Source organism: Oratosquilla oratoria, chromosome 24 (genome assembly GCF_046742065.1).
Source record: "Oratosquilla oratoria isolate Oo_2021 chromosome 24, ASM4674206v1, whole genome shotgun sequence".
In the NCBI taxonomy this organism is placed as follows: Eukaryota; Metazoa; Arthropoda; class Malacostraca; order Stomatopoda; family Squillidae; genus Oratosquilla; species Oratosquilla oratoria.
This window is the reverse complement of record NC_134800.1, coordinates 16,386,847-16,396,846: the sequence shown is the minus strand read 5'-3', so window position 1 is coordinate 16,396,846 and position 10,000 is coordinate 16,386,847. Positions and strand designations below refer to the sequence as shown.

The 10,000-nt window shown below is 38.7% G+C and overlaps 1 protein-coding gene across 8 annotated transcripts in view; it reads right to left on the bottom strand.

Annotated features, from left to right (window-relative positions):
- Window positions 1-10,000, bottom strand: part of LOC143038463 (receptor-type tyrosine-protein phosphatase H-like) — a 116,501-nt gene that overhangs the window by 24,504 nt on the left and 81,997 nt on the right. For all 8 annotated transcript variants that reach the window (XR_012967565.1, XM_076207688.1, XM_076207687.1 and 5 more), the window contains 2 exons: window positions 6,433-6,509; window positions 6,209-6,343 (listed from right to left, as the gene is read on the bottom strand). Coding sequence is in view for 7 of the 8 variants with exons in the window: in XM_076207688.1 (XP_076063803.1) it covers window positions 6,209-6,343; window positions 6,433-6,509 (212 nt within the window). In the remaining variant the exon portion in view is untranslated. The remainder of the gene's footprint in view (window positions 1-6,208; window positions 6,344-6,432; window positions 6,510-10,000) is intronic.

Genomic DNA, 10,000 nt, shown 5'->3' with positions numbered 1-10,000 from the left:
AAGCTATATAAATCGTTAGTTCGTCCACATTTGGAATATGCTGTTTCTGTATGGTCACCGAATCTCATTAAAGACATTGACAGACTGGAAAAAGTACAACGGCGAGCCACAAAACTGATTCCAAATATCAAAAATAAATCATACGAAAATCGACTTAAGCACATGAATCTGTTTTCCCTAAAAAAGCGTAGACTCAGAGGTGACTTGATACAGGTCTTTAAGATTTTAAAGGGAATTGACAACATCAAAAGTGACCAAATTTTCACATTGAATGAGAATCAGACAAGAAACAATGGTCTCAAACTGTCCGGAAATAGATTCAATTTGGAAGTAGGTAGAAACAACTTTGCCAACCGTGTAGTTAATGAATGGAATAAACTTCCTGCACAGGTAGTGCAATGTAGTTCAGTTCGAAGCTTTAAGAATCATTTAGATAGATACTTAAGTAAGATGCTGTAATTATTATAATTTATGTTATATTATTTGTTTTTGTTTTGTTATAATTTGTCTGTCTGATTTTCATTTATTATTAGTTATATGTCAATTTATTATCATTTACTATTTACCTGTTTGTTTGTTATTCAACTATACCAATGCATTTATTTATGTATTTTAATTGTTATTTACATTGTTATAGTTTTAATTTATTATTAATATGATTTTTTTCTTTTCTTTTTTTTTTTCTTTTTTTTTGCATCCGACCTAGATATGGATCGAAAGGTCTCCTGTCGGCATGCTTTGCCTTTGTAATCCTTTGTAATTGGTTTGAGTGATCATTTGCCACTCCGCACAGTTTTGTATCATCAGCAAATTTGGAAACAGTAGATTTTAGTCCATGGTCTATATCATTTATATATACTATGAATAGAAGTGGCCCAAGAACGGAACCCTGAGGAACTCCACTTGCAACACTTTTCCATCCAGAAGTTTTTCCATTTAAAACAACTCTCTGTTTTCGACAATTCAACCAATTACTAGTCCAACCTAATAGGCTACCACTTATTCCATGCAAAGCTAGTTTAGTAAGTAGTCTTTCGTGTGGGACGGTATCAAAAGCTTTTGCAAAGTCTAGATATATTAAATCTATATTGTTTCTTTTATCATAATTCGAGATAACTGTGTTGTAGAATTCGAGTAAGTTAGTCACGCAAGAACGTTTCCGTCTGAAACCATGCTGGGTATCATTTATCAAACGGTTACTTTCTAAATGATGTTCGATAGCATCTCTGATGATAGTTTCCATTATTTTTCCTACGATTGAAGTCAAACTTATGGGCCTATAGTTATTTGGTTTCTTTTTGTCACCTTTTTTGAATATAGGAGAAACGTTAGCTAGCTTCCATTCTCTTGGGACATCTCCGGATATGATGGATTTCTTGAAAATAATTTCTAATGGAACAACAATCTCATTTTTCATTTTTTTTTAAGATTCTTGGATGCCAACCGTCAGGCCCTGGTGTTTTATTAACTTTAAGTTTGTCTATACACCTTTTAATTTTTTCTTTTGTTATATTTACCGTAGTGAGTAAGTTTACCCCAGACTTTTCACAGGTTTCAGTTTGGAATTCACTTTGAGGTGTTTCGTTTACAAATACCGAGCTAAAATAATTGTTTAAGATATTACACATTCCTTCATTTGAATATTCAAGTTGACCGTCAGCAGATAATAGTTGACCAATGTGATTCCTAACAACCTTTTTATCTCTAATGTAACTATAGAATTCTTTGGGATTCTCTTTGGATTTATCAGCGATGTTCATTTCGTATTGTCGTTTTCTTTTTCTTATTGTCTTTTTTAAATCTCTCTGTATTGATACATAACTTTCATAGTCATTAGATGCACCCGAGCACTTATATTTCTTATAAGCCTGTCTCTTTTTAGCAATACTTTTTCAGTTTCTTTGTCGAGCCACTTTGGGCGAGCCTGATTTGGGGGACGTCTGTCCTTAAAAGGAATGTAAGTTTGAATCATCTTAGTGAGCGTATTTTGAAATATTTCCCACATCTGATCTACAGGCCTTTCGTTTAATTTTGCCTCCCAATCTGTAAGCTGAAGCTCCTGACGTAGTCCTATGAACTGAGCTTTACTGAAATCGGGTATTTTAGAAGAACAAGTATCTATTCTAAAATTGTTTAGGAGTTTGAATCTGACTAAGTTGTGATCGCTATTTGCAACAGATTCACCGACTTCTACATCGCTTACCATGCTTTCGCGGCTAGTGATCAATAGATCGAGTAAGTTTCCATATCTTGTGGGCTCTTTTACATGCTGAATTAAGTAATTGTCACCAAGAAAATCAATCAAGCGATTACCTATATGGCCATGTTCAAGGGTCATCCAATCAATGTCAGTAAAATTGAAATCACCCATTATCAATAAATCCCGGTTGCAGAAACTAGACAGTTCTTGAAATAATAGTTTGTCGTCTGCTAATGATAATGTCTTTGGCCTATATATTACACCTATATTCATTTTTTGTCCATTTGTTTGGGTTAACTCAACCCACAAACTATCATATGCATCCTGTTTCACTTTCTCTAAAACACAAGCATGAACATTGTTTTTAAAGTACAACAGAACACCCCCACCTTTCTTGTGGTTTCTATCCTGATGAAAGTGTTTAAATCCCGCAATATTAAATTCCGCTTCGAACTCTGTACCATTTAACCATGTCTCAGTTATTCCTATCATATCAAGATTTTCGCTTTTGACATACGCCTGTATTTCTTGAAATTTGTTCCCAATACTACGAGCATTAAAGTACATGGTTTTAAGAAACTCGTAATTATTTCTTTTTGACACATTTTGAGTTTCAATATCATGTCTTATATTATCATTTTGTTTTTTATTTATACCTTGCTCTATATTATTATCATTTGGTCCTTCATTGACATTCAATGCCTCATTAATATTTCTCCTATCAAAATTAACATTTCCCCCATCACGGACATCTGGTCGATCACGGTCATCCGATCTCTTTTGTACAATTTGTCCCCCTACGTCACCGTGATTCACGCCGGCCTCCCATCGTTCAGTGACATTATGTCCGGCATCCCTTTCTAAAAATATATTTTGTCCAGTGACATTATATCCTACCGTGATATTTTTTCCTCCACTATAATTACATCCCATCGTGATCTTTTGTCTTCCACTGTCATTACATCCTATCTTGATATTTTGGCCTTCATTGACATTCTGTCCGGTATCCCTTCCTAAAATTATATTTTGTCCTTCACTGACATTATATCCTACCGTGATATTTTCTCCTCCATTATTATTACATCCTATCGTGATATTTTGTTCTCCACTATCATTATTTCCCATCGTGATCTTTTGTCCTCCACTACTGTCATTACATCCCATTGTGACATTTTGTCCTATGACATTACATCCTAATGTGACATTTCGTCCTCTAGCGATATTACATCCTATCATGATATTTTGGCCTTCATTGACATTCTGTCCGGTATCCCTTCCTAAAATTATATTTTGGCCTTCACTGACATTATACCCTACCGTGATATTTTCTCCATTATCATTACATCCTATCGTGATATTTTGTTCTCCACTATCATTACTTCCCATCGTGATATTTTGTCCTCCACTGTCATTACATCCCATTGTGACATTTTGTCCTATAACATTATATCCTAATGTGACATTTCGTCCTCTAGCGACATTATATCCTGAAATTATATTTTGTCCTATACTGGCACATTGTTCTACATTAATGCTATATTCTACACTGTTTTCCCAAGTACATTCTATTCCCCCTTCCCTTGGGGCTTCTACCTATTACAATGAATAGATGTTGTTACAAGCATAAAAAAAGCAGTAAGCTAAGGAATAGTTGTGTTGTATAACAATGGTAGTTTTTGTTGTTGATTAAGTCCACAAATATCGGTATTGGGCTCTTCTTATACCAGTCGGTGCGTACTCTGATCGGCTTCATGGTATTGTGGTGCCGCACCTGTAGCCGTGGTCGTGGTACCTGTGGAGATAGCGGGTTTCGGTGCCGAGGGTATTTAACTAGGGTGACCGCACACGACTTCAGACTCAGAAGATAGCGGTCAGCAAGGGTAGTCCGAGTGTGGTGAGAGCATACTTATAAGTGGTGTATTCTTTGTCAAGGATTGTGCCACAGGCTCTTATCTTCACTTTCTCCAGCTGACGCCGCTGCGTGACTGTGAGTGAGGAGACTCAGGAGGGTGACGCGTACATCAATTTGGCTAAAATGAAGGAAGCGTAGATGGCCTTGAGATCTTCAGCCTGTGCCCCTAATGAACTCAGTCGACGCAGCATATATAGCTTGTATGAGGCTGCCTTGACGGTGTTGGCGGTATTCTCCTTCCAAGTCAACTTATTGTCGATGGTTATCCCCAGCAGCTTAGTTGACTGGACCACTTGTAGGGGATGGCCGTCAATTGTCAGCATGGGAGGGGGGGAGAACGTCATTGGAGGTGTGGAAGTGCATTACCTCTGTCCATGTGTGTAGCTTATCCAGTGTGTCCTGCAGTAGGTTGTAGTTCAGGCAAGGTCGAAGGCTTTCCTGAAGTCAATGAACGCCACTGCAAGTGATGTTTTGAGCTGCTTGAGATTTTTATAGATAAAGTCAAGGAAGGTAATAAGATAGTGAGTGGTGAAGGATGTTTTTACGTTACTAAACTATTGGGAATCAATGAATTTGTAGATTTTGGAGTATGCCTACTCGAAGACAAAATCCTCACAAATAAGACTATGAATGGGAGTGATGGTGATGGGTCTGAGATCCCTAAAGGATTGGGGATTGAAATATTTGGGAATGGGAGTAATGAAGCTTGTCTTCCAATCCGCGGAACATTTGCTCTGCTCAAGTGAGACATTGATTATCAAACAGATCGGAATGGCAAGTTCGCGAGCAAATTCACGATAAAGTTTGATGGATAAGTCTACGGGTGTACAGGACCGCTTTTACTTGATGATGGCGAGTTTTTTGGCAACCTGAAAAACATGAACTGAGGGGGGAGGTAAGGAGGAGAAAGAGGTCAATCCCGAGCAGCGTTTGACAGATAGATGCAAAATGGTCATTAATTTGCTCAGCCACATGATCAGGTGAAAGTTGCGACAGGAGGAGGATGTCAGATGCATGCCTCATAACACACAAGCTTTTGACCCTGTTGAACCATAATCTGCTGTTCTGCTGTAAATGCTTGATCATACTGGGGTAGTCAATTTTCTTGGCTCTTTTGATTTCCCTTATGACTTTGATGTCAGTGTAAAAAGCTTAAGCACGCAATTGAATCAGCCTCTTAATCCTAGGAGTGATCCATGGGGAGTCAGCTGGGGGTGTTGGCATCTGTTTCAAAGGGAAGTAACGACGTGTTTGTGTGTGTGTGTGTGTGTGTGTGTGTGTGTGTGTGTGTGTGTGTGTGTGTGTGTGTGTGTGTGTGTGTGTGTGTGTGTGTGTGTGTGTGTGTGTGTGTGTGTGTGTGTGTGTGTGCATGTGGTTGTATTTGTGATTATGTGCGCGCCAGCTGTATGCACAAATATATGCTAATGTACAGTTATTTTCACACACTCATCCACACACACAAGCAAAAATACACACACACACACACGCACACACACACATGCACGCATACACACATACACACACACGACTCGTGGCGCGGTGGTAGAGTTCCGGCCGCCACTACGGCTGTACGGGTTTCAAATAATTTCAGTATCGCTGTGCTGCGAGTCGTTACTTCAACTCTCGTGGGGAGGGAGTTGGATTTGTGTGTGCGTATAAGGTCACAAAATTACCCATAGATCGGTCATATATAAGCTCTGAGCTCTTTTGCGGGGGGGGGGAATAGCTGTCTATCACGAGCCCAACACGTGATCCAAGACCATGGTGAATCACACGCGCGCGCGCACACACACACACACACACACACACACACACACACACACACACACACACACACGCACGCACGCACACACACACACACACACACACACACACACACACACACACACACACACACACACACACACACATATGCGTATATTTGTATATATGGGATATCTGTAGCTCGGTCAGGAAAACTCGCGTATAGGAATGAAGTAAATAATGTTGATGAATAAACTCCTGGGGATGACTACGTTAACATTATTACCTACAAATACAAGAATACCGACAACTACATATCTGGTTAGCATGACTGCATGCAATTTACTCCTTACCCTGCCATTTTCGTAAAGTTTGGTGAGCATAACCACGTCGAAAACTTGGTGTTCCCAAATCATGCGCCAGAAGTCTCCTAGAGAGTTTCCTTTAGGTCCCTGGGCAGCGATGAACATCTTATCTTTCCCTTGTCTCTGTAAAAACGATCCAAAGTTAACTCTCTTGATATACTTTTATCACTGTTATTTTAATTTACTTCGTGCGTAATTAATGAAATACTTACCTTTATGAAACTGGCATTAATGTAATCTGATCCTTCAATCTCATCCACAGGAGTAAGACGCACTCGGGTTTCTTCGTCTGTAATGAGACAAAATCAAAGTAAGCTTTATACAGTTTTGCTGAGTTAAAAGTACTGCTACATCTACTATGGACTAATGTACTCATCTAGCTATCTATATACTAATAGGCCTCCTCCCCTTTATAGGTGAGGTAGCCAGCCAAAGCATGCACCCATCCCCCCATCCATTCCACTTACATCCATCAGCTCCATCACTCATTTCTCTTTCATCTTTGCACCTTGTGGATGAAGGGACATCCTTGTCCTCTGCCCACTGTCCTGGTCGGAAAAAACACAGCAAGACACAGCTCATTCACAGCAAAACTAGCATCGTCACTTAAAAGGTGACCCTCCCTACTCGTCCCCTCACAGAAAATAGAGAAGACGAGGAAAAATCCCTTCTGACCGAGCCAGTCTCTAAAGCACATTCACAACCATATGCACTCACGCCTATCTCTTGTCATCTCCTTCCTCTGCTCAGCAGCTATTTCCCTTTTACACAAAGCCCCCAACCCCATCCATCCATCTCAGTTTTGGTCTTCCCTTCAACTTCACTCCATCCATCTCTACATTCCACACTATTTTTGATAATTTTTCTTAATTCATTCTTTCCATGTATCCAAGCCATCACAGTCATCTTTCATTTAATCTATCTGCCAGCTCCCTTTCCAACCACACTCTCCTTCTCATCTCTTATTTCTTTTACTTTGTCCATCCATGTAACCCACACCATAATTCTCAAGCACTTTATCTCAAAGATATTCAAACCCCTTCTTTCTGCACGACCACCCCTTCATACAATATTTTCCTTACATCCATCCCCACATACATATTCCTCATTTACTTTCTTCCCTGAAGCCAAAGTTTACCTCCATCCCCTCTCCTCCATTCCCTGCTACATACTCGTATTACACTAATTATCTAAAACTATCCATTTCCTATAACCTCTTTCCTTAAGATTTACCTCCGGGTTGCTATCACCCTCACATCTTTTAGATTGGATCCCCTTGCTTTTACTCACACTAATTCACAAGGGATTAAAAAGGCAGAGCATGCCGACAGGAGCCCTTTTCGTCCATAACTAGGTCGGATGCGGAAAAAATTATAAATAAAATGAATAAATAAATAAACAAACAAATAAGTAGATAAATAGATAATGATAGATACACAGATAAATTATAATGATTTATGATAGATAATTCATAAGTAAATAAGGTAGAATAAAAGGCAAACATTACAGCATATTACTTAGGTAATTATCCAAATGAATCATGAAACTTTGAACTATATTACATTGCAATGCCTGTGCAGGAAGTTTATTCCATTCATTTAATACATGGTTAGCAAAGGTGTTCCTATCCACTTCCAAATCAAATCTACTTTCTGACAGTCTGAGACCTTTATTTCTTGTCTGATTTGAATTTATTGTGAAAATTTCTTCACTTTTGATGTTATTTATTCCTTTTACAATCTTAAAAATCTATATCAAATCACCCTTTTTTATGGAAAGTACATTCATATGTTCATCCAGGAGGTGCTAAGATAAGAGAGAGGGTGGAGGGGTGTGGAGTGTATTCAGGGATGGAATGGGTGGGAATGATTTTATGCCTTTTCCTTTTTGGCTACCCCCCTTGTAAGGGGAAAAAAGCCTTGGTATATGTATGTATGTACATTCATATGTTTTAGTCGATTTTCGTATTATTTATTTCTGATGTTTGGAATCAGTTTCGTAGCTCAGTGTTGTACCTTTTCCAATATGTGAGTGTTCTTCAAACTTTCATTTCGCATACCATCCCAGACTCCATCACCAACTGCCTCAGACCACCCTGGGACCCAGTCACAAGGGCAGTGTCATCAGAAAACAACAACTGCCTCAGTTCCCACTTCCTTTCACTATTTTCAGCCGTCTACAATCACCTGCCTATAATCCTCACATTTACCTCCTGTACCACCCCATCCATGTATACGTTGAACAGCCACGGCAACAGGCCACACAACCCTGGCGCAGGTCCGCCTTCACCTCAAATCATTCTCACTAATTCCAACCCTAACGCAAGCTCCACTTTTCATGTAATTTTTTTTATTGGTTTTCCCCCTGTCCCACATAACCGCAATACCTCCCACGGTGCCTTCCTGTCTACCCTGTCATAAATCTTCTCTGAATTCATAAAAGGCCCTAAATACGTCCTTAGGCTCTTACCAAACCTTCTCACTAATCTGCATGACCACAAAAATTACACACACTCTCTACCTTTCCCAAATACACAATGTTCCTCACCAATTATTTCTTCTGCTGCTCTCCTAATTTTCTCAAATAACACCCTGCCATGTGCCTTTCCAACTACACTCATCGAACTGATCCCTCTAAATCTAATACAATCACATTTTCCTTTTCCTTTACAAAGCGGAACTAAACAGGCACTCCTCCAGTCTTCCGACACCATCTCTTATTTTAGCCACATATTGAACAACCTCATAAGACAATCCGCTATAACCATTCCACTTTTTGTCAGGTACTCTGCATGACACCCATCCAACTGAGGTGCCTTACCAGTGTTTATAATTTTCATTACTTTTTGTACCTAATCTTTTCCTATATCCTTATTATTTTCCTCTCTCATCACAGCCATTTTCCTAACTCCTCTCATTACCACAATATCCCATTTTGACTTCCTCCACATTTATAAACTCTCTGAAATACTCTACCCATCTACCTTTTAGCACTTATATTTTCATTCTTATCAGTCCATCTATACTTTTTACTTTTTCCTCTCTGCCTGACTCACCCCTGTCTTTAATTCTTAAAAAAAAGAAAAAAAAAAAAATCTGTCACATAACTACTCCATTCTGAATTTTTCCCTTTCTTGCCTCCCATATATGTTTCACTGGCAATGAAGCCTCTTCCTTTTCCACTGTAAAGCCGCAGAAAGAGTAATAAGGACACAAATAGCAGTAAAGTTGAAGATCAAAATTTGATCTCACACATTCTCTTCAAGCACGTGAGCCAAAATTCCATGAGTTCCTTTATTGATATTTTCAACTATTCCTGGCTAAACAATATCCCAAACATCTGGAAAAGAGCTCATACAATAATGATATTGAAAAAAAAAGACACAGGACCCCGCATCGTGCAGAACAATCTCATTATCATCTCCAATAACACTGGTCTGATTTTTTTTTTTTTTTTTTTTTTTTTTAGCCCTGACACAATTCTTGCTGATTCTTATGTGAAATGATCTCCTAAATCCGAATACGATCTCCGTTTGTTTTTTGTTTTGTTTTTTGTTCTTTTATCATCCACCGTTTTTGGGGGACCCCCTCCCACCTATTTTTATCACTTTTCTATAAATTGGAGGGATGAAAAATATTATTTTAGCTTTTACATTTCTTTTGGGGGGCTAGAGAGGTGTAAAGTTCTAAAACATGTAAAGTTGTAGCAAGGAGGTAGATTTGCCCGGAAGGGGATCGGATTTTCACTCTTAGAAAAAAGAAAGAAAAAAAAATCGTCATT